The sequence below is a fragment of the Salmo trutta genome, chromosome 3, assembly GCF_901001165.1.
Source record: "Salmo trutta chromosome 3, fSalTru1.1, whole genome shotgun sequence".
In the NCBI taxonomy this organism is placed as follows: Eukaryota; Metazoa; Chordata; class Actinopteri; order Salmoniformes; family Salmonidae; genus Salmo; species Salmo trutta.
In genome coordinates, this window is record NC_042959.1 from 51,417,561 (window position 1) to 51,442,183 (window position 24,623).

At 42.9% G+C, this 24,623-nt stretch overlaps 2 protein-coding genes across 5 annotated transcripts; one reads left to right on the forward strand and one right to left on the reverse strand.

Annotated features, from left to right (window-relative positions):
- Positions 1-435: 435 nt before the first annotated feature.
- Positions 436-3,808, reverse strand: LOC115177630 (lysosomal thioesterase PPT2-A-like). Of its 2 annotated transcripts, none has more exons than XM_029738572.1 (8): positions 3,497-3,808; positions 2,419-2,572; positions 2,232-2,327; positions 1,855-1,890; positions 1,625-1,708; positions 1,190-1,274; positions 972-1,026; positions 436-873 (listed from the first exon to the last, which is right to left on the reverse strand). In XM_029738572.1, exons 1-8 carry the CDS (start codon positions 3,644-3,646, stop codon positions 730-732), a joined length of 804 nt encoding a protein of 267 aa, XP_029594432.1. In that variant the 5' UTR covers positions 3,647-3,808; the 3' UTR covers positions 436-729. The 2 variants fall into 2 exon arrangements, with proteins under 2 accessions (XP_029594432.1, XP_029594424.1); XM_029738564.1 differs by having other exon boundaries at positions 1,855-1,962; positions 3,497-3,802.
- A 434-nt stretch (positions 3,809-4,242) lies between these two features.
- Positions 4,243-24,610, forward strand: LOC115177594 (pre-mRNA-splicing factor ATP-dependent RNA helicase DHX16). 3 transcript variants are annotated; one of them, XM_029738480.1, is made up of 21 exons: positions 4,243-4,525; positions 5,368-5,570; positions 5,673-5,893; positions 6,199-6,400; positions 6,518-6,574; positions 6,737-6,991; positions 7,195-7,431; positions 7,720-7,911; positions 8,182-8,292; positions 8,417-8,532; positions 8,701-8,911; positions 9,303-9,401; positions 10,696-10,848; positions 14,260-14,400; positions 14,616-14,778; positions 15,012-15,130; positions 17,382-17,449; positions 17,988-18,150; positions 18,941-19,102; positions 20,202-20,375; positions 23,790-24,610. In XM_029738480.1, the coding sequence occupies exons 2-21, from the start codon at positions 5,373-5,375 to the stop codon at positions 23,916-23,918; spliced, it is 3,171 nt and encodes a 1,056-aa protein (XP_029594340.1). In that variant the 5' UTR covers positions 4,243-4,525; positions 5,368-5,372; the 3' UTR covers positions 23,919-24,610. The 3 variants fall into 3 exon arrangements, with proteins under 3 accessions (XP_029594340.1, XP_029594349.1, XP_029594358.1); XM_029738489.1 differs by having other exon boundaries at positions 6,217-6,400; XM_029738498.1 differs by having other exon boundaries at positions 6,220-6,400.
- Positions 24,611-24,623: the final 13 nt, after the last annotated feature.

Below are 24,623 nucleotides of genomic sequence, written 5' to 3' on the forward strand. Positions count from 1 at the left end.
AACGGAACGAAACGGGGAGGGACCTACCTGAATTTGTCCAATAGAACATCTATGTTTGGACTAATGATTACACCCTTGTTTTGAGAAGTGAATGGCCGTAAATCAGCCGTCGATTGGATTATTTTCATAGGCACACTTTTCATTGGTAATGTACGGCGCCAGAGCTCATCCCTCAACTAATAGCTACAATGGAATGTAATTGAAGTTTATGTAACATTATACATTACATTTGATTCGGGTGGCAATCATTCCCATAACATAGCCCCCCGGAAAAACATTTTGAATACTGTTTTTAATTTCTGCTCAGATCATTGTAATCTATGGAAATCTATGGAAGTAGGATATTTGCATGCTTGGGCGATTGTGTGCCAACATGGTAGTCCAATGTTCGGTAATTATTATGAAGATTCAGTCAAATATAAAGATTATACACTATCATCAATCACAAAGATTTATTCAAAGAGAGAAAAAAGTCTGATTCACCAGGAGAAGAGTGAAAGCATTGTGCAAGCACACACCATGTGAAATTGAGTTAAATTCAGTGTATTTCCTATTATTGTACAAAAAAACACTTGATTTCACTGTTTCATAATCACAGACAAACAATACTGTATAAAAAAATATAAAATAGGCACTACATACAACTATGATATATCAATCAAAGACAATTTGCATAACCTTTTATGTCTGTTTCTGCAAACATTATATGCAGTGTGTATGTGTGCATGTTCATGTCAGCCACTCCTCTATGCAGCCTCTGAACACCGTCTCATTAGAATGCCAATAGCTGTGCTTCACTCCTGAGAGCACATACAAAGCCAGGTCTCCACGAGCATGCAGTGTCTTCAGCCCAAACGAATCCCTAACGTACCACTATTCAAATGAGAGAGACAGAGAAGCACATAGTTACCCATCACATTATGACATGAACATTATCAATGATGGTAGATGATATCATTAAACTAACTTACTTCCTGGTTCCTCATCTCAACAATGGTTTCATTAAAGTCATAAAATCCAAACTGACTGATTGAAGAGAACAGAAATGGTTAGTCCAATAGGTATAGAGTGTCACTAGTGTCGAGCCAACGTCTCAGAGATGCAACCAATGTGTGTGTAAGAATGCAGGATATACAACAGGGCAATTAATTTAGTGTAAAATAATGGTGGTGATGGTGACCATGGATACCTGGACTCCCATGGTGTAATCACGCCATCATCTGGTCCTCCAATCAACACCAGCTTGTTGATACGCAGGAAGTTCTTCCTCCACTCTGATGATTAGAGAGAGAGATACATTTATTTGTTTTGAGAGTGAGAGTGACTAGGTCTCTCCACATGTTATAGAATTTAAAACTACTTTGGCCAACAGTGTCAGTAGGGCCAGACTGAATCTGCAGTTTTATCAAATATATATATTCTGAGAAAGTAATTTAAGCCAAACTAAATTTGTTGCTACAAAATGTGTAGTTCTGTTCATTATGCAGACAAGGCAGTGTGAAAGGAGAAGTAAGGAAGTTTGCTGGAGATTTTGTCTGGCCCTTATCAGTCAATGATGACTAATCTAATCAAGGTTTTCAGTTTTGGATATTGAGATATCTGCAGTAGGAATGAATTTCAGTACCTGTCATTTCCCTGTGTGGTCGCTCTCCATTCAGCAGGGCCAGATAATTGCTGCTCTTCAGGAAGCGTTCTCTTTGGTGTGGGTCTGGTAGGACAAAACATTTTGGTGCAAGCACAAAGGAACAGTTGTGAGCCTCTTTACTGTACTCAGATACACATCTACAAACAAAGTTCTGGTTCTCTACTTGTTCGACACCGAAGTTCCCCTTTAACTACCCGATTCTCTCTTACCATTCCAGAAGTTGCAGATGGACCATTTCTGTCCTACTGAAGAGTAGCACTCATGAAAAACACAGGACTTTAGATAGTGAGGAAAAAACGATTTCAGAATTTCTGTGTCTGTGGGAGAAGCACAACGAAAAGGCTAGTTAAATGTGTGTGGTGTGTGGAACATATAATGTGTTTGAAGTTTACATTCGGCTTGCAAAGCTTCACTTTTTATTTGAAATGTGAGACATTAATAGATTTTGGTTTTACTTTGTTGTATGGCAAAAAGCAAAACTTCAATGTGTTAGAATTTGTTGGAGGAAATCATTTAAAAAAAAGACCTATACATAGGCCTTGCCTGATAGAAAATGACTTATGAGAAGAAAGTGACCATCACTGACCTCCATACTGGCCAGCCTGTGGTGATGAGAGGGAGATGAAGGACTGGACATTATGGTCAGGAAGTGTAGAAAGAAGTCCTCGACATATCAGACCACCTAGGAGAAGCAGGGGAAGACAACATTAAGCGGACAGAGCTATATCTCTATGTCTTGTTCCAAAAATGCTAAATAACTGAGATAGAGAGACCTTGTGAGAAGCAGATAAGATGGACGCCATGCTCTGCCTCCTGCATGATTGGATAGAGCGTCTTTTTGAAGCCCTGCACCTGCACCCACAGTGGCGTCAGGCTGGCCATGTTATCATACAGATCTATCACTGACACATTGGTACCTGGATGGGCCTGTCAAAATAATACTTCAGCTTATATTGCAAGTTACAAGAAAAAATGATGTACTTGAAACATGGTATCCTATCATATTATAACCTACATTATAAACTGGGTGGTTCGAGCCCTGAATGCTGATTGGCTGAAAGCCGTGGTATATCAGACCGTATACCACAGGTATGAATTAAAAATGTATTTTTACTGCTCTAATTACATTGGTAACCAGTTTATAATAGCAATAAGGCACTTCAGTTGTTTGTGGTATATTGCCAATATACCACGGGATTGGGCTGTATCCAGGCACTCCACGTTGCTGTATCCAGGCACTCCACATTGCGTTATTCATGAGAACAGCCCTTAGCCATGGTATATTGGCCATATACCACACCCTCTCGGGCCTTATTGCTAAAGTATAATGATATGATGGGCCAATATTATAGGATGAAAACGTTGTGTTTGCTCCTGGTATTGGGGAAATGATGGATGGATTACTTTTCTCTCTCTGGAGAATGTTTAACAGGAAAATAGCCACATGTTTTTAGAGGAATGTGTTATGTTACATTTGTATCACAGGTGCACTAAAACAGGATCTTATAAAATTCTCTCTTCATGTGAAACTGTTTCCATTAATACTTGTTTGCCTTTTTAGTGCTTTTATTTATGGAAACGCGTTTTAATATTTATATTTATTATTTGAGTTTTGGTGGCGCAAAAACCATCTTTTATCACTCAGACTGTATAAAGTACCCTCACTTTCTTTTTCCCCCCACTCATCTCAATAACCTAATAAGTCTCAAATTACACAATAGTTTTATTTTCTGTTTAATAAGTATATAATTACGGTTAAATATGTGTTGTAGAGGATTGGGCTCTATGCATTGGGCTCTCTTGCCTAGTTAAATAAAGGTTAAATACATTTTTATTATTATTGAAACGTACCTCTTGTATTAAACGACTCATCATAAGGAATTGTTTAGGGCCGTCAAAGAGGCCGTGAACAATGATGACCGGTTTGTACCCAAGCGTGTCGGCCAGGTTAACTCCACATAAGAGCAGCAGAAGTCCATTGATGTCCAACGATGCTCTCATTTTCAATTTAAACCACCGAAAAATAAAGTTTGATTCCTTCAGCGTGCAGGAGATAACAATTGGTTACGTAACCCTAGAAATGTAAGTTCCAGTCTACTATGTTCACCTACTTTCATTATTACACATCTGTGCGGTGGGGATCACGGAAGAACACACCCCTTTTCCCTCTATCATCGTATTTCATTGTCAGGTGTTTGCTAGCCTCACTTGACTTTGAGTGTTTGGTGCCATCAATTTAAGTCACTGTAATTCAATGGTCACGACACACACTTGGAAGGATGTTTACACTTTCCAGTCTGTGCCTAAATTCCACTCACAAAAGGATTAGACGGGAAATAATGTAAATGGATATAGATTAGACAGGTCTTTAACCATTGAGTGTAATGCAAAATGCCTCATCAACTAATGGTATTAACGATGACCGATGTACATAGCGGCAAAAATATGTTTATAATGCAGGCTCTTCCTTCAGATGCAGATGTGCCATCATTTGGACAAACAAATTGCGCAGTGCACACACTTGTTCTGATTGGGTTGTTCTGTAAACCAGCCACCAGGGGGGCAGAATGCAGAATCCGACCAGAGACTTATTGAAACTACGTAATTCCGCTTCCAGTTGTTGCGCCATGGATGGATGGAGTAATCAGCTAGCAAGAAGTTGTGGATGTTTTGCTTAATAAGTGTCATTGTAACCAACAGGATTGTTGTTAGTATTGAGAGTGCTAATTTTAACTTCACTCGTTAGTTAAACGTCCACATATTAGTCAGGCGTGAAGCAAATTAACCTAAACTGAGCAAGTTTTTGCTAAACTTGCTAGCTGCTGCGTGTCGTGCTGTTTTCATATATCACCCCCATGTTCATTGCGGTTTAAAAACAAGGTAATGTGGCTCGCTCGCTACCTACCTATCTATGTTATGAATAGTTTCCTCTTCAGATCTTCAAAGAGCAAATAAAGGAGGGAAATAAAAACTAGAGGGCTTTCATTTCGAAAGTTCCTACCAAAGCTCATCCAGCAGATCTATTCCGTTTTACAGTTAAGCAGTACGGCACGAGGGGTGTGGTATTGGCCAATATTCCACCTTTAAGGGGTGTCCCCCAGCACGACGCAACGCGGAGTGCCTTTACAGCCCTTAGCCGTGGTATATTGGCCATATACCACAACCCCCCGAGGTGCCTTATTGCTATAAACTGGTTACCAACGTAATTAGAGTATTAAAAATAAATGTTTTGTCATACCTGTGGTATATGGTCTAATAAAAATATTTTTTCTGCTCTAAGTACGTTGGTAACCAGTTTATAATACCTTTAAGGCACCTTGTGGTATATGGCCAATATACCATGGGTAAGGGCTGTATCCAGCCACGTCGCACTGCTTCGTTCCATAAGAACAGCCCTTAGCCATGATACATTTGCCATATACCACACCCCCTCCTGCCTAATTGCTTAAATATACCCTTGTGTGAATCTTGCTGTGGCAGCCATTCCCTGCTGCATTATCACCATTGCTACAGAAGTTCCCCATTTATATGACATTTTATATACCTAGCACAGGAGGTTGGTGGGACCTTAATTGGGGAGTTTGGGCTCGTGGTAATGACTGGAGTGGGATAAGCCATTATTATGAGCCATTTTCCCCTCAGCAGCCTCCAGTGATACCTAGTACTATGCAACTCTCTGTCTACATCTATACCGTAGCTAACTGATTTTGTCTCCCAATTAGTCAAAATGGCAAACCTAGAGCAATGGGTGAGCGACAGTCTGCACGACATCCTCGGCCTTAGTGACAGATATGTCGCCCAGTTCATGATCGGCTCCGCGCGTAAATCCTCGAGCGCTCAAGACTTTGTGGCCCACCTCAAGTCGACGGGCACCATCGACATTAATCAGAGAGTGATCGCCTTTGCACAGGAACTGTATGAAAAGGTAAGAGGATTTGCTTTCTTTGTATTGAACTGCATGCTTGTTTCTTACTTCGACCGTGGTTATTATGACCATCTAGTAATGACTTTCGTCTATGTGTTTCAGATTCCTCGTAAACAAGTGGTTGAAAAGCCAGCCAGAGCGATAGAGCGACGTGTCATGGAGATTGAGAAGAAGAATCGAAATTACACCCTACTGGCGGACAGCGAGAGTGACGGAGAGGCGGTGAGAGAGAGGGAGAAAAGTAAAGGCCGAGGCGATAAGAGGAAGCACCTCAGGAAAAGGGAGGAGAGTCAATCATCTAGTGAAGAGGAGACCCCTAAAAGGTAATCAACCTTGAAAGGGGTTTCATGTTGCTTGCTTGTGACACGTTCTACCTGCTTTCCTCTCTCTTGTTGCTTTTTAGCTTAGTGTTGACAGCTGTATTTGACTTGTATGGACTTCAGGGAGACAGGATGCAGCTTCTGGAGTCTGTGGTCTCATGAACTGAATTGCAACCATAAATACATTACAACAATGAAGCCAGTTACCTTAGAATATTTTGATTGTTTTCATGCTGCTACTCCTCTGTGGCTTCAATGCCTGCTTGAACAAGCCTCCACTTAGATTGTGTGGTTGGCGTTTCCAAAAGGCCCTTCCTCTTTCTCAGTAGTAAGCTGGGCCATGGCGACCAGAAGTCCAGTATGAAGGATGAAGAGGAGGAGGAGGAGGAGTGGGAGAAGGAAGAGAGAGAACGCGTACTGGATCTGGAAGAGAGGGATGCCTTTGCCGAACGAATGAAACTGAAGGACAAAGACAAGACGAGGAACATCATGGAGAGAACGGACAAGAAGGTGGGATTGACTATCAATGACGGAATCCAACCCAGTCTATTTGACTTACTAGTGTACTTGTAGTCGTAGGTGTGTTTTGATTGTTGGCTAAATGTTTTTCCATGACTTTTTCACCAGGGCTACGAGGAGGCTCAGAAAAGACTAAAGATGGCAGAGGAGGATCACAAGAAAATCGTGAGCACATTATTAAAATGCCCAGTAACTATTATCATTAATCATCTAGGTATAAAAGAGGTATTTAAAAAAACTGTAGAAATATAATTAATAGAACAGGGAAAGCCCCTGAGACTCATTATATGTCTATGGTCACCGCCTATCTTTTCCTCTTTTCTATAGCTTCCAGAGTTGAGAAAGGAGTCTCGCAGGAACTACCTGTCCAAGAGAGAGGCTGAGAAGCTGGAGGACCTGGAGGCGGAGATAGCCGACGAGGAGTACCTGTTCTCCACGGACGCGCTGACGGAGAGGGAGCGGAAGGAGCTGGAGTACAAGCGCAACCTCAGAGACCTGGCCAAGGACTACAAGAAAGCCGGCGCCAAGGAGAAGGAGGAGAGGAAGAACAGATACTACATGCCGGAGGAGAAGAGGAGTAAAGTAAGGAGGAGATAGTTGGCTGGTAATGGTCCTGCCATGGATAGCCAGTACTCTTGTTGAAATGGAGATATGTACAACACTAGGATCCGGGGCTTGATTATATATATATATATATATTTATATCTCGCTCACTCTCTATTTCCCTCTTCCTCTGTCCCTCCCTCTATCTCCGACCCTCCCTCTCTCTCTCTCCATCTCTCCAGGATATTCCTCAGAGGGAGATGGAGCTGGAGTTGGAGATGCCCATGGAGGGTGGAGGAGAGCAGGGTCGCTGGGAGGAGGAGAGGTTGAAGACCGCCTCGCTCAGCTTCGGGGCCAAGAAGGAGAGGGAGAAAGGGTTGAAGGCAGAAAGAGAGAAGTACCAGCTGATCCTGGAGGAGGACGAGATGATCAACTTTGTCAGCAGTGCCGTCATCATGAAGGGAACCCAGGATGAGAAGGTGGGTTGACACTTAAGTTTTATCGTTACAGCGTTTATCTCTGATAGATTGCAAGGAATAGAGCTATAATTATGGATATTTTGTCTGAAGGCTAGTTGAACAAAATGTTGCAATAATTCAAATTCAGAAAATATTTTACATTCCAAGCATAATCGGTAGCAATCAACCAATACACACCTGAGCTTCTGTAGCATTTCTAACTGTGCAAATGACACATTTCCGTGTCACAATGAACAATAAAGTACAATTGTAATATTGTTTTCATCTCTGAATGCTGTGTGTGTACAGGAGCAGGAGCAGGCAGCCCTGTCCCAGGCGGAGGTCCAGAAGCAGTCCATCCAGGAAGTGAGACGCAGCCTGCCCGTGTTCCCCTACAGAGAGGACCTGCTCCTGGCCATCCAGCAGCACCAGATCCTGGTCATCGAGGGAGAGACGGGCTCCGGCAAGACCACCCAGATCCCACAGTTCCTCATGGAGTCGGTTGGTACACATTATTCAAGGGCCACGTCCATAAACATTATTATGGGCACATATCAAAGAGGTTAGAGAAAAGCTGAAGACACATTTTCCATTGGAGATTTTGTGTACGTTTGACAAAGTCATCTTAAATCTTCAATGTTTTGTCACTCTTTTTACTTAAAAAATAAAAAATAAAAAAATGGTAGTCTTCCACCCTGATCCATTTGTGGCATTACGCTTTTCTGTGTATGTTAGCTTTGTTGACCTGTGGTCTGGCTTTACATCTCCTAGGGCTACAATGATGGAGGCATGAAGATTGGGTGTACCCAGCCCCGAAGAGTGGCAGCCATGTCCGTAGCAGCCAGGGTGGCACAAGAAGTGGGCGTCAAGCTGGGCAACGAGGTGAATACGGCACAACCACTCTCACGCGCTCTCTCTCACTCTGATGAAGCATACGTAATTCTTACTGGATATGGTAGAAAACATAAACTCACCTTATTTGTCCAACCACCCCTTTCTTCCTCAGGTAGGCTACAGTATCCGTTTTGAGGACTGTACGTCAGAGAGGACAGTACTCAAATACATGACTGACGGAATGCTGCTGAGGGAGTTCCTCACAGAGCCTGATCTGGCCAGCTACAGGTACCACTATATGCCCTGTCTGTCCTTCTCTTTAGACATATTTTCCATATGTAGAGGTTTATGTTTAAAAGTGGTATATTATGAAATGAAATAATCCCATGCCGTATTGTTTATGGTCAGTATGACAGGTTAACAATACACGATCAATGATCCCTTCCCCTCTCTCAGTGTGGTCATCATTGATGAGGCTCACGAGCGGACGCTGCACACAGACATCCTGTTTGGCCTGATCAAGGACATCGCCCGGTTCCGTCCGGACCTGAAGGTGCTGGTGGCCAGCGCCACCCTGGACACAGAGCGCTTCTCCTGCTTCTTCGATGACGCCCCCGTCTTCAGAATCCCCGGCAGGAGGTTCCCTGTGGACATCTTTTACACTAAGGTACCGCTGCTGACAATCTGTTTAGTGGAATGGCCTCAGGACAAAAGTTTGCATCCCCATTCTCCAACCTTCTCCCAAAGTGTGCACTTGCTCACTTCCCACCGTGGATTTAACATGGAAACTCCCTCCGTTCAATGTTTAAACCGATCTAGAGCCTTTAAATCTGTGACAGGAAGTGAATAAGTGCACTCTTTGAGGCAAGGCGGAAGAAATGGAATAATGTAAATAATGTAATGTAAATAATGTAAATACCTTTAGAATGTGAATAATTTCACTCGTGAAAAGTGCTGGATGATACTAATGTACGTCAAAGATGTAGGCCAAATATCTGTTCTTTTGTTGTACTCTTTGCTCTCTGGTATTGTTTGTTTACGATTTCCTTCTCTCTCAGGCTCCTGAGGCAGACTACCTGGAGGCCTGTGTTGTGTCGGTGCTACAGATCCACGTCACACAGCCCCCCGGAGACTGTCTGGTCTTCCTCACTGGACAGGTCTGACACACTCGCGCCTTGACCCCTCACTTCAACGCTGACATTCACATTACGTCAGCTACTACGTCACGCTACATCTGCTCTCACTCAACGTCAGATCCTACATCAGTCACTACACATTAGCTACTACGTCACGCTACATCTGCTCTCACTCAACGTCAGATCCTACATCAGTCACTACACATTAGCTACTACGTCACGTTACATCTGCTCTCACTCAACGTCAGATCCTACATCAGTCACTACACATTAGCTACTACGTCACGCTACATCTGCTCTCACTCAACGTCAGATCCTACATCAGTCACTACACATTAGCTACTACGTCACGCTACATCTGCTCTCACTCAACGTCAGATCCTACATCAGTCACTACACATTCGCTACTACGTCACGCTACATCTGCTCTCACTCAACGTCAGATCCTACATCAGTCACTACACATTAGCTAGGCCTACTACAAATCACACCACATCTACTAAGTCACACTACATCTACTAAGTCCCACTACATCTACTAAGTCCCACTACATCTACTAAGTCCCACTACATCTACTAAGTCCCACTACATCTACTAAGTCCCACTACATCTACTAAGTCACACTACATTTACTAAATCACACTACATTTACTAAATCACACTACATCTACTAAATCACACTACATTTACTAAATCACACTACATCTACTAAGTCACACTACATCTACTAAGTCACACTACATCTACTAAATCACACTACATCTACTAAGTCACACTACATCTACTAAATCACACTACATTTACTAAATCACACTACATCTACTAAGTCACACTACATCTACTAAATCACACTACATCTACTAAATTACACTACATCTACTAAACCACACTACATCTACTAAGTCACACTACATCTACTAAATCACACTACATCAGCAACCATCTTAAGTCTATTCATTCTGTATGTGGCTCTTTAATGTGTAGGGTGCCGTCTTTCAGATGGGACGTTAAACGGTTGTCCTGACTCTCTGTGGTCACTAAAAGATCCCCTGGCACTTATCGTAAGAGTAGGGGTGTTAACCCCGGTGTCCTGGCTAAATTCCCGATCTGGCCCTCATACCGTCATGGCCACCTAATCATCCCCAGCTTCCAATTGGCTCATTCATCTCTCCTCCCCTGTAACTATTCCTCAGGTCGTTGCTGTAAATGACAATGTGTTCTCAGTCAACTTACCTGGTCAAATAAATAAATGACACATACATTTCTGCCAAGGTGTCTGTCCTTACCGCTCTCTCGTCTCTTTCTATTTCCACAGGAGGAGATTGAGACTTGCTGTGAGCTGCTGCAGGAGAGATGCAGGCGTCTGGGCTCTAAGATATCTGAGCTTTTGGTGCTCCCCATCTACGCCAACCTACCTTCCGACATGCAGGCCAAGATCTTCAGCCCAACACCACCTGGCTCACGCAAGGTGAGAGGACCTCTTCTGTCCATTTAAACTTGTGCCACTAGGGGGTGCTCAAGGATCACTTTGGAAACATGTTTTATCCTCTGTGATCAAGTAATGTTATAAAATATGTATGCATTATTTTCCTTACCCAAATGGAAATCCAACTGAAGGAGATGGCCGCCCTTTTAACGATCTCGTAACCAATTGTGTGTGTTTTTTTGCGTTTTATTTGTAACTTAATTTGTACATAATGTTTCTGCCACCGTGTCTTATGACCGAAAAGAGCTTCTTGATATCAGGGCAGCGATTACTCACCCCGTACTGGAGGAATTCTTCTTCTTCAACGAGTTGGACGGGAAGGATTTACTCCAGACACCCGACAAGGCCCTCGTCCCCGTCATTCGCAGGAGGAAAAGACAGAGATATCGTGGACGACGGTGCGGGTGCCTTGTAAGGATCCGTTGCCGAGAGGGTAATCTACCTTTACCATCGGTCCTATTAGCCAACGTACAATCAATCGATAATAAAATAGACGAACTACGAGCACGTATATCCTACCAACGGGACATTAAAAACTGTAATATCTTATGTTTCACCGAGTCGTGGCTGAACGACGACATGATTAACATTCAGCAGGATAGAACAGCGGCCTCTGGTAAACAACAGCTCTGTAAACAACAGCTGGTGCACGAAATCTAAGTCTCAAGGTTTTGCTCGCCTGAGGTAGAGTATCTCATGATAAGCTGTAGACCTCACTATTTACCAAGAGAGTTTACATCTATATTTTTTGTAGCTGTCTATATACCACCACAGACCGATGCTGACACTAAGACTGCACTCAATGAGCTGTATAGGGCCATAAGCAAACAGGAAAACGCACATCCAGAGGCGGCACTCCTAGTGGCCGGGGACTTTAATGCAGGGAAACTCAAATCAGTTTTACCTAATTTCTATCAGCATGTTAAATGTGCAACCAGAGGGGAAAAAACTCTAGACCACCATTACTCCACACACAGAGATGCGTACAAAGCTTTCCCTCGTCCTCCATTTGGCAAATCTGACCATAATTCTATCCTCTTGATTCCTGCTTACAAGCAAACACTAAAGCAGGAAGCACCAGTGACTCGGTCAATAAGAAAGTGGTCAGATGAAGCAGATGCTAAGCTACAGGACTGTTATTGTTAGCACAGACTGGAATATGTTCCGGGATTCTTCCGATGGCATTGAGGAGTACACCACATCAGTCATTGGCTTCATCAATAAGTGCATCAATGATGTCATCCCCACAGTGACCGTACGCACATACCCCAACCAGAAGCCATGGATTACTGGCAACATCCGCACTGAGCTAAAGGGTAGAGCTGCCGCTTTCAAGGAGCGGGACTCTAACCCGGAAGCTTATAAGAAATCCCTCTATGCTCTCCGACGAACCATCAAACAGGCAAATTGTCAATACAGGACTAAGATTGAATCGTAATACACCGGCTCCGACACTCGTCGGATGTGGCAGGGCTTGCAAACTATTACAGACTACAAAGGGAAGCACAGCCGAGAGCTGCCCAGTGACACAAACCTACCAGACGAGCTAAATTACTTCAATGCTCGCTTCGAGGCAAGTAACACTGAAACATGCATGAGAGCACCAGCTGTTCCGGACGACTGTGTGATCACGCTCTCCGTAGCCGATGTGAGTAAAACCTTTAAACAGGTCAACATTCACAAGGCCGCAGGGCCAGATGGATTACCAGGACGTGTACTCCGAGCATGCGCTGACTAACTGAAAGTGTCTTCACTGACATTTTCAACCTCTCCCTGTCTGAATCTGTAATACCAACATGTTTCAAGCAGACCACCATAATGCCCGTGCCCAAGAACACTGAGGTAACCTGCCTAAATGACTACCGACCTGTAGCACTCATGTCAGTAGCCATGAAGTGCTTTGAAAGGCTGGTCATGGCTCACATCAACACCATTATCCCAGAAACCCTAGACCCATTCCAATTTGCATACCGCCCCAGCAGATCCACAGATGATGCAATCTCTATTGCACTCAACTCTGCCCTTTCCCACCTGGACAAAAGGAACACCTATGCGAGAATGCTATTCATTGACTACAGCTCAGCGTTCAACACCATAGTGCCCTCAAAGCTCATCACTAAGCTAAGGACCCTGGGACTAAACACCTCCCTCTGCAACTGGATCCTGGACTTCCTGACGGGCGACCCCAGGTGGTAAGGGTAGGGAACAACACACCCGCCACGCTGATCTCAGTCCCCTCCTGTACTCCCTGTTCACTCATGACTGCATGGCCAGGCACGACTCCAACACCATCATCAACTTTGCCGATGACACAATAGTGGTAAGCCTAATCACCGACAATGACGAGACAGCCTATAGGGAGGAGGTCAGAGACCTGGCCGTGTGGTACCAGGACAATAACCGCTCCCTTAACGTGATAAGGAGATGAATGTGGACTAGAGGAAAAGGAGGACTGAGCACACCCCCATTTTCATCGACAGGGCTGTAGTGGAGCAGGTTGAGAGCTTCAAGTTCCTTGGTGTCCACATCACTAACAAACTATCATGGTTCAAACACACTTAGACAGTCATGAAGAGGGCACGACAAAGCCTATTCCCCCTCAGGAGACTGAAAAGTCAGATGCTCAAAAGGTTCTACAGCTGCACCATCGAGAGCATCCTGACTGGTTGCATCACTAACTGGTATAGCAACTGCTCGGCCTCCGACCGCAAGGCACTACAGAGGGTAGTATGTACGGCCCAGTACATCACTGGGGCCAAGCTTCCTGCCATCCAGGACCTCTATACCAAAAATTGTCAAAGACTCCAGCCACCCTAGTCATAGACTGTTCTCGGCAAGCGGTACCGGAGCGCCAAGTCGAGGTCCAAATAGCTTCTTAACAGCTTCTATCCCCAAGCCATAAGACTCCTGAACAGCTAATCCAAGGGCTACCCAGATCGCTCTTTTACGCTGCTGCTACTCTGTTTATAATCTATGCATAGTCACTTTAACTCTTCTACATGTGCATATTACCTCAATTACCTCGACTAACCGGTGCCCCCGCACATTGACTCTGTACCGGTACCCCCTGTATATAGCCTCACTTTTTATTTTACTGATGCTGTTTAATTATTTGTTCATTTTATTTTCTATTTTCAACTTATCTATTTTTTACTTAAAAAAAACGTGTTTTCTTAACTTAAAGCATTGTTGGTTAAGGGCTTGTAAGTAAGCATTTCACTTTAAGGTGGACACCTGTTGTATTCGGTGCATGTGACAAATATCATTTGATTTGATTTGATCACTTAAGACATCATTCTTCAGATTCCTGCCTCCGTGTTTCTCATTCTCTTGTGGATGTTCTGTACAAACACGTTATCTGATGTACAAAGTGTCCTCTCTCTGTTTCCTTAGGTGGTGGTGGCCACTAACATTGCAGAGACCTCTCTAACCATCGATGGGATCATATACGTCATAGATCCAGGCTTCTGCAAGCAGAAGAGCTATAACGCCCGCACTGGGATGGAGTCTCTGATTGTCACGCCTTGCTCACGGGTAACACGCTAATGAGCCATTTCATGGTCATTGTCGGAGAAAGTATCATTCATGTGGCTCTTTTCGGGGTTATTGTACCGTGGTTGTGGAAGATGCCTCTTGCCAGTATTTCAAACACCCGTTTCTTTGACTGTCTTTTTGTAGATTTTGTTTTTAGTTCTCTGGACAACATTCTGACCATTTGCTGACTCCATCTGTGTTTTGATCCACCACAGGCCTCAGCCAATCAGCGAGCAGGTCGTGCAGGCAGAGTGGCTGCTGGGAAGTGTTTCCGTCTCTACACTGCGTGGGCGTTTAAACACGAGATGGAGGAGTCCACCGTGCCCGAGATCCAGCGAACCAACCTGGGCAACGTAGTGCTACTGCTCAAGAGCTTGGGTATGGAACAAATGCTTTATGGAACAAAATCATGTTACAGTGGTAAGTCAGAAAACAACATGTTTTAAAAAGCACAGAAGTCCTCTTGAAGTAATCCTCTTAACTTAGTCAACTTAGCTGACTTATTAGTTTGAGCTCCTAGTGGAGCAAAGGGCCTGGGCCTCATTATGAGTGTCTTAAACCCACGTGTCGATTTGTTTTACATTAGAGTGGCATATATTTTTTCCTGACAGGAATTAATGACCTTATCCACTTTGACTTCATGGACCCGCCCCCTCACGAGACCCTGGTGCTAGCTCTGGAGCAGCTGTACGCCCTGGGTGCACTCAACCACCTCGGAGAGCTCACCAAGGTAACGAACGCCTGACTGTCTATCAAAACAATGGCACCATTCCAACACTTTTATATCGCATTGTCACCGTTTCCTCCTCCCTTCCTTGTTGAATCAGTTGAATAAGAAAAAGGCTTCTACGGCTATCCCATCTCAATTTTATGTTGGAAATAAGACCAATAGTGATCCTGATGTTTTCTCATGTGAATCTAATAACTTTTTTGGTGAATGTGGGTTCCTCTCTGTCAATGAAAATCAAAAACTTTTAAAGGAAATCCCTTGGATTACGTTAAGGAACATTTCCCTTCTCTGCTTTAGTTTGATCCACCTGATGTAATGGAGGTGATTTGTAACTTAAAGAAATCAGCAGCAAGTCATGATGAGGTGCCTTTTTGGGGAAATCAGTGTCTTCCTCCATTATTGAGCCTCTAACGTATATCTTACTTCACCAAATCAATGCGAACTGGTATTGTTCCTAAAGATTTGAAAATTGCCAAAGTTGTCCCCCTCTATAAATCTGGGATCCAAGATCTTTTACAAATTATTGCACAATATCTGTACTACCATGTTTTTCTAAAATACTAGAGAAACTGGTGTATAAAAGAATGTTGAATGTTAAACCAACACTGTAAAAAAAATACTTGATTTGGCTATTTTATAACTTGAGGATAAAATATTTACAGCCCTGAAGAACAATGAATACGCTCTTGGCATCCTTTCTAGATTTATCCAAAGCGTTTGACACAGTTGATCATGACATATTACTTGCTAAATTGTTTTCATGATTATACATGTGGCTATATAATTCTGTATTTGATAGAGAACAAGTTGTATATGCAAATGGTTGTGCATCTACCAGGGCCAAGATATCCTGTGGCATTCCACAGGGTTCGATCCTTGGACCTTTGTTATTCCTAATCTATAACAATGACCTTGATGCTGTGTCTTCTACCGTACTTCCCATTCTTTTTGCTGAGGATACCAACTTGATTTTATCAGACAAGAATTTTGATTCAATAATCAACGAAGCCATGGGCAAATTTTCTGAATTTCCAGATAAACTAATGATCTTTAAATGATGAAAAAAAATTCAGCTTCATTGTATTTACTGGTAAGAATAAGAAATGTTTAAATGAGCCAGAATCTCAATTGGTGGGAATGAAATGGACCAAGTTTAATCTACTAAATTCCTAGGTGTTCTAGTTGATGAAAAGTTGTCCTGGAAAAATCATATTCACTTTGTGTGCAACAAAGTGGTGAAGTCCTTTGGTGTCATCAGAAAGATAAGGGTTATCAGGCTTGCTTCCTAACACTATACTATAGCTTAATTTACCCGTATCTCATTTACTTCAATTATCATTTACTTCAGCATTAATATACTCAAATGATGCACCTTCGTCTACAAATATACATACCTCCCAGACAACTTACCTAAACCCTTCAATGGTTTTCACATTTTAATTTAACCGTTTATTTAACTAGGCAAGTCAGTTAAGAACAAATTCTTATTTACAATGACGGCCTACCTCGGCAAAACCCGGATGACACTGGGCCAATTGTGCGCCACCGTATTGAACTCAATCACGGCCGGATGTGATTCAGCCTGGATTTGAACCAGGGACTGTAGTGACGACTCTTGCACTGAGTTGCAGTGCCTTAGACTGCTGCGCCACTCGGGAGCCCAACTTAGTTCAGGTTAATTCCCCAATCACTGCGATAACCTTTACCCTCCCACTGCCGCACTTCACATAGTCAATCCTCTAGTCGATACAGAGGTTTCATACTCTGGAATTCCTATCTTTACATTGCCAAAACATCATCATCCCTCAATAACTTCAAGCGTAGATTAGGGGTTAGCCCGATGAACCAAACTACCCAGTAGTCTCCTCCATGTAGCCTAACCCCCACTCTCACACACACACACACACACACACACCCACACACCCAATCAAACATGTTTTTTTCTTGTATACTGAGTATATCATGTACAGTTATAATTAGTATGCTTTGTTTAACTGATTGAACAAACGTTTTTTGTACTTATATTTGTGTATAGATTTTTTTTATGTGGTTTTTGTCTTTCCATTTATTCTTTGGTGCGAATAAATATAACCTAAAAAGTGAAAATGACCTCTGGGAATTAAGGAAGGCTATATAATAGGGCAAATAGATTCCATCACCATTAGACAGGTGAATGAACATATTGGCTTCTAATACCTTAGAAAGGTGACTATTTGATGTGAAAGGTCATGAAATGAGTGTTGTGTTCCAGTTGGGCCGCAGGATGGCTGAGCTGCCGGTGGACCCAATGCTGAGCAAGATGATCCTGGCCTCAGAACAGTGAGTCTCTATGGCAATCCTGGCCTCAGAACAGTGAGTCTCTTTGGCAATCCTGGCCTCAGAACAGTGAGTCTCTTTGGCAATCCTGGCCTCAGAACAGTGAGTCTCTATGGCAATCCTGGCCTCAGAATAGTGAGTGTCTTTGGCAATCCTGGCCTTAGAACAGTTAAGTCTCTTTGGCAATCCAGGCCTCAGAACAGTCAGTCTCTATGGCAATCCTGGCCTCAGAACACTGAGTCTCTATGGCAATCCTGGCCTCAGAACAGTGAGTCTCTATGGCAATCCTGGCCTCAGAACAGTGAGTCTCTATGGCAATCCTGGCCTCAGAACAGTGAGTCTGGCAATCCTGGTACTCGCCTGGAATAAATGATCATCTTGGAATTCATTATTCTTATTGTTCTGTTACCTTGCTCATCTTTCCCCTTTCTCTCCCTTTCCCCCTCTCACTCAATTATATTGAGTGCCAATTATTCAACAGGACATGAAATAACTTTTTATGTTTTTCACTGAACATTCCCATCTTCCTCTGTTTCTCTAGGTATAAGTGTTCTGAGGAGGTGTTGACCATCGCTGCTATGCTGTCTGTGAACAACTCCATCTTCTACCGGCCCAAAGACAAGGTGGTTCACGCCGACAACGCCAGGCAGAACTTTGTGGTGCCCGGAGGAGACCATATGGTGCTGCTCAATGTCTACACACAGGTCAGGAGGATTGGGTTTGATAGTTAGGATAATGATGTGATACTACCCCACTTTGTTGTTTCCACTTGTTTCATATAAGGTTTCAGGGTAGCAGTTCTGGGTCATATTCATTTGGCACCAACTGTAAAAATAAATTAATATAAAAAAAACGTACTGAAACATGGAGGGACTACCTGAACGTGTCCAATAAGAACTGCATTTTCGTTTTTCTGTTGCAAACCATTTTACCATGGTAATGCCCAAATGCAGGGGAAGGCATCTAGGTTCAGCAGCGGGCTGATTTTTGTCGGAGCAGCGGGTCGGGGGGCCGGAACATAATTATTTGTACACTGCAAATTGAAAACAAGTAAGCCCAAAAAGAGGCTGTATTTGACAATAATCATTTCATACCTTGATTACATTGACGCATGATCACATGACTCCTTTTTTAAATTTATTTGTGGGAATACTTGGAAACAGATTTTCTAAAACTAAAATCCTGAAAAAAAATTAATATTTGGGGGCTGAACCCCCCCCCCCTGTTTTGTCCTGATTTAGAGCAAAACTCAAAGTTCTATGTCAGGGTTTCCCAAACTTGGTTTACAGGACCCCAAGGTTTTTGACCTAGCACTACACAGCTGATTCAAATAATCAACTAATCGTCAAGCTTTGATCATTTGAATCAGCTGTGTAGCGTTAGGGCAAAAAAACAAAACGAGCACCCCTTGGGATCCCCAGGACAGAGTTTGGGAAACGCTGTTCTATGTTTTGTTTTCAGTCTGTGATATTGACTGCTTCATTTGTCCCTCAGTGGCTGGAGAGTGGCTACTCCACCCAGTGGTGCTACGAGAACTTCATCCAGTTCCGCTCCATGAAGCGGGCGCGGGATGTCAGGGAGCAGCTGGAGGGCCTGATGGACAGGATCGAGGTGGAGGTGTGCAGCTCAGGCGGCGACATTGTGCCCATCCGCAAGGTCGGTGTGACTTTGAACGCACCTTAACCTCATGACAATGAACACACTATAAAATCGCTTCATCTTGTAAACCATGTATTTTTTTAAAACACCCTCCTAGAGTGTAGACCAGTGTTCCCCCCAGTCCCAACACTGACCTAGACCACTTTGTTCCACTTCTAATTTTCTGTGTCACCTGACACCAAGCTCTTTGTTACATGTGTAGCCAATGTGTGAATGTGCTTCACGCTACATCTGTGTGCATGCCTCTTTAAACCACTGACTGCAAATTTAGAAAGCACTGCTCTAGCAGCAGTATTGAGGGATTGAATGGACCCCTTTATAGGTGATGGGATTAGTTTTTGTCTGCTCATGAAAACAGTTCTTAAATCATGCCGGTCGTTAAGCCGGCCACTCAGTTGGAGAGGCAGGTTGAGTTCACTTAATATGCATCTGAATGGACACTCTGCTTTCCCAATTCCCAACTGCATCATCATAGTCCATCCACCAGTGAAACCGCTACACAAGGACTCCCCAAAAGGCAGTCCGTGGGTGATTTTTATTTGGAAACCCAAGTAATTAAAAAAAAATATATATATATATATATATATATATATATATATATATATATATATTTAATAATTTTGAAAAGACTATTAAATCACCAGAATCATCTCGAAGTGATTTTAATTTTGGAAATCTGTTCCCAAGTATTCCCACGCATAAATAGATTGTATCAAATCAAGGTTTGAAAGGACTCTGTTTTTGTCAAATACTAAATCTGTTTGGGATTTTTGCCATCAAATATCAGTGTACAAATTATTTATTTAATAACAAATTATTTATTACAAATGATTTAGAACTATGTCCCCCCCCCCCCCACCATACACTCCAAGTAAAATTGTCCCACGGCTGAATGTAATTAGGGACCCCTGTGCTAACCCCTTTCCCATCTCAGTAACAACACCATCACTCTCTCTCTCACAGCGTGCACACATACATTCACTCATACATCCTCTTTGTCTCTTTCACTGATACTTCATTTAAAGATATGTATTTTGACCTCAAATGGACAACCATGTAAAATAAAGGTGAAATAAATAGAAATGATCTCTCTCAGGCAGTGACGGCGGGGTATTTCTACCACACGGCACGGCTTAGCAAGGGGGGCTACAAGACGGTGAAGCACCAGCAGACAGTCTACGTCCACCCCAACAGCTCCCTGTTCGAGGAGCAGCCCCGTTGGCTCATCTACCACGAGCTGGTCTTCACTACCAAGGAGTTCATGAGACAGGTCTGACATCAGTACTAGTAGACTTGTGGTCATGTTTGTGTGTGTGTTTCTCCGTGTGAGGCAGATCTGGAGTCAGATGGGATCAATCCACCACCATGAAGGACAAAGTAAAGCTTTAGGGGAGAGTTGTTGCTGTCTTGCCACTGTTGTTGTTATTATTATTATTATTATTATATCAAGTGACTCCAGGTAGCATTGTCTTTGTATACAGTATTATATACAGTGCCTTCAAAAAGTATTCAGACCCCTTGACTTTTTCAACATTTTGTTACGTTACAGCCTTATTCTAAAAGGGATTAAATAAATTCAAATTCTCAGAAATCTACACACAATACCCCATAATGATAAAGCGAGAAGAGGTTTTTAGAAATTTTAGCACATTTAAAAAATAAACAACAGAAATACCTTATTTACATAAGTATTCAGACCCTTTGCTATGAGACCCGAAATTGAGCTTGGATGCATCCTGTTTCCATTGATCATCCTTGAGATGTTTCTACAACTTGATTGGAGTCCACCTGTGGTCAATTCAATTGCTTGGACATGATTTGGAAAGGCACACACCTGTCTATATAAGGTCCCACAGTTGACAGTGCATGTCAGAGCAAAAACCAAGCCATGAGGTCAAAGGAATTGTCCTTGGAGCTCCGAGACAGGATTGTGTCGAGGCACAGATCTGGAGAAGGGTACCAAATAAGGTCTGCAGCATTGAAGGTCCCCAAGAACACAGTGGCCTCCATCATGCTTAAATGGAAGAAGTTTAGAACCACCAAGACTCTTCCTAGACTTGTCGGGATCGAGGCAAAGATGAAATGAGCAAAGTACAGAGAGACCCTTGACGAAAACCTACTCCAGAGTGCTCAGGACCTCAGACTGGGATGAAGGTTCATCTTCCAACAGGACAACGACCCTAAGCACACAGCCAAGACAACGCAGGAGTGGTTTCGGGACAAGTCTCTGAATGTCCTTGAGTGGCCCAACCAGTGCCCGGACTTGAACCTGATCGAACATCTCTGGAAAGACTTGAAAATAACTGTGCAGCAACGCTCCCCATCCAACCTGGAGGATCTGCAGAGATGAATGAAAGAAACTCCCCAAATACAGGTGTGCCAAGCTTGTAGCATCATACCCAAGAAGACTCAATGCTGTAATCGCTGCCAAACGTTCGCCTCACAAGTCTTCAACTGGCAGCTTCATAAAATAGTACCCGCAAAACACCAGTCTCAACATCAACGGTGAAGAGGATACTCCGGGATGCTGGCCTAGGCAGAGTTGCAAAGAAAAAGCCATATCTCAGACTGGCCAATAAAACAGGAACTCTGCCTAGAAAGTCAGCATCCCGGAGTCGCCTCTTCGCTGTTGACGTTGAGACTGGTGTTTTGCAGGTACTATTTAATGAAGCTGCCAGTTGAGGACTTGTGAGGCGTCTGTTTCTCAAACTAGACACTCTAATGTACTTGTTCTCTTGCTCAGTTGTGCACCCAGGCCTCCCACTCCTCTTTCTATTCTGGTTAGAGCCAGTTTGCGCTGTTCTGTAAAGGGAGTAGTACACAGTTTGTATTCAGTACCAATCAAAGGTTTGGACGCCTGCTCATTCAAGGGGTTTTCTTTATTTGTACTATTTTTTACATTGTTGAATAATAATGAAGACATCAAAACTATGAAATAACACATATGGAATCATGTAGTAACCAAAAAAGTGTTGAACAAATCAAAATATATTTTAGATATTTCAAAGTTGCCACTCTTTCCATTGATGACAGTTTTGCACATTCTTGGCATTCTCTCAACCAGCTTCACCTGGAATACTTTTCGAAAAGTCTTGAAGGAGTTCCCACATATGCTCAGCACTTTTTGTCTACTTTTCCTTCACTCTGCGGTCCAACTCATCTCAAACCATCTCAATTGGGTTGAGGTTAGGTGATTGTGGAGGCCAGGTCATCTGATGCAGCACTCCATCACTCTCCTTCTTGGTAAAATAGCCCTTACACAGCCTAGAGATGTGTTGGGTCATTGTCTTGTTGAAAGCAAATGATAGTCCCACTAAGCACAAACCAGATGTGATGGCGTATCGCTGCAGAATGCTATGGTAGCCATTTTGGTTAATTGTGCCTTGAATTTTAAATAAATCACCAGCAAAGCACCATCACACCACCACCTCCATGCTTCATGGTGGGAGCCACACATGCAAAGATCATCCGTTCACCTTCTTTGCATCTCACAAAGACATGGCAGTTGGAACCAAAAAGCTCACATTTGGACTCTAAGGACCTAAGGACAGATATCCACCAGTCTAATGTCCATTGCTCGTGTTTTTTGGCCCAAGCAAGTCTCTTCTTCTTATTGGTGTCCTTTACTAGTGGTTTCTTTGCAGAATTTCGACCATGAAGTCCTGATTCACGCAGTCTCCTCTGAACAGTTGATGTTGAGATGTGTCTGTTACTTGAACTCTGTGAAGCATTTACTTGGGCTGCAATTTCTGAGGCTATTAACTCTAATGAACTTATCCTCTGCAGCAGAGGAAACTCTGGGTCTTCCTTTCCTGTGGCGGTCCTCATGAGAGCCAGTTTCATCATAGCGCTTGATGGTTTTTGCAACTGCACTTGAAGAAACTTTCAAAGTTCTTGAAATTTTCCAGGTTGACTGACTGTCATGTCTTAAAGTAATGATGGACTGTCGTTTTTCTTTGCTTATTTGAGATGTTCTTTCCATAACATGAACTTGGTCTTTTATCAAATAGGGCTATCTTCTGTATACAACCCCTACGTTGTCACAACACAACTGATTGGCTCAAACGCATTCAGAAGGAAAGAAATCCCACAAATTAAATTTTAACAAGGCACACCTGTTAATTGAAATGCATTCCAGGTGACTACCTCATGAAGCTGGTTGAGAGAATGCCAAGCGTGTGCAAAGCTGTCATCAAGGCAAAGGGTGGCTACTTTGAAGAATCCCAAATATTAAATATATTTTGATTTGTTTAACACTTATTTTGGTTACTACATGATTCCATATTTTATTTCATAGTTTTTATGTTTTCAATATTATTCTACAATGTAGAAAATAGTAAAAAATAAAGGAAAACACCTGGTATGAGTAGATGTGTCCAAACCTTTGACTGGTACTGTAAATTAGCAAAACGTTCTAAACTTGGTTTTGTTTTTTCATTGTGGTGTATTGTGTATAGATTGAGGGTAAAAAAAAAGAACATTTTAATACATTTTAGAATAAGGCTGTAACGTAACATAATGTGGAAAAAGTCAAGGGTTCTGAATACTTTCCGAAGGCACTGGGACAGCATGGGTTGGCAGACTGAATACAATTGAAGGTGCTGTGCTGTTATTCTTACATTACTTTGAATTAATGTAAATATATTTTCCCCCTTTATTTGAACCTCTTTCTCTGGCTCTCAAGGTGATTGAGATAGACAGCAGCTGGCTGCTGGAGGTGGCTCCCCACTACTACAAGAACAAGGAGCTGGAGGACAGCAGCAGTAAGAAGATGCCTCGCAAACAGGGCAAGGCCAAGGAAGAGCTGGGCTAAGGACAGGAACTAGAAAAGACTCAGATACTTTCTCCCCTCAGAGATAGACAGCCAAGCAGGGCTGCCATAAGGAACTGAGATTACAAAAAACCTTTGGGGCCCTTGAGCTCTAAAAAAAAGGAACTGGATAAAAACTTGCATGGTTGTGGGCTTATTTATCATAAACCACCTATCGGAGCTAGACGAGCTTGATGATAAGGAAATGTTATGCACTTGGACGGTCAGTTTCCTGTGTCTGGCATGATGCAGGGTCCGGGGTGAAGTTTCCCCAAAGTACAGATCTAGAATCAGCTTCCCCTCCCCATGTCTAACCATTTTTTGGGGGGAGGGGGATGCATAACGGACCCAATATCAGCGTCTAGGGGTAACTTCACCCTACTCCATGATGCAGAAACAAGCAGCAAGACAGATGAAAACAAATGACTACTCCAAATGACAGGGCTACTGCTTTGAATGTAATGGCCAATGACTACCAGAGAGTTTGTATATTTACTTTCCCTAAATAGTTAACTTTTTTTGAGAAATGTCTGGGTGTTGTTGGGCTTGTAAATGTATTTTCTTGTCCCAATTACACTAACAGACGGACAGCCAACAATGCTGTGTGTGTTTGACTCCAGTATGGTTCCACTATCTCCTCTTTTATTTTCTATTGGAATAAACTTTTTACAGGCACTTGCTTTGTCCTGTGACTAGCTTAGGCGCTTG

Coding starts and splice junctions, on each gene's coding strand:
- LOC115177630 (XM_029738564.1), bottom strand. CDS start 3,646: ATGAGAGCATCGTTGGACATCAATGGACTTCTGCTGCTCTTATGTGGA. Junction 2,573..3,496: donor TGAGTCGTTTAATACAAGAG/GTACGTTTCAAT, acceptor TTATTTTGACAG/GCCCATCCAGGTACCAATGT. Junction 874..971: donor TTGAGATGAGGAACCAGGAA/GTAAGTTAGTTT, acceptor TCATTTGAATAG/TGGTACGTTAGGGATTCGTT.
- LOC115177594 (XM_029738480.1), top strand. CDS start 5,373: ATGGCAAACCTAGAGCAATGGGTGAGCGACAGTCTGCACGACATCCTC. Junction 10,849..14,259: donor CACCACCTGGCTCACGCAAG/GTGAGAGGACCT, acceptor CTGTTTCCTTAG/GTGGTGGTGGCCACTAACAT. Junction 14,401..14,615: donor TTGTCACGCCTTGCTCACGG/GTAACACGCTAA, acceptor GATCCACCACAG/GCCTCAGCCAATCAGCGAGC.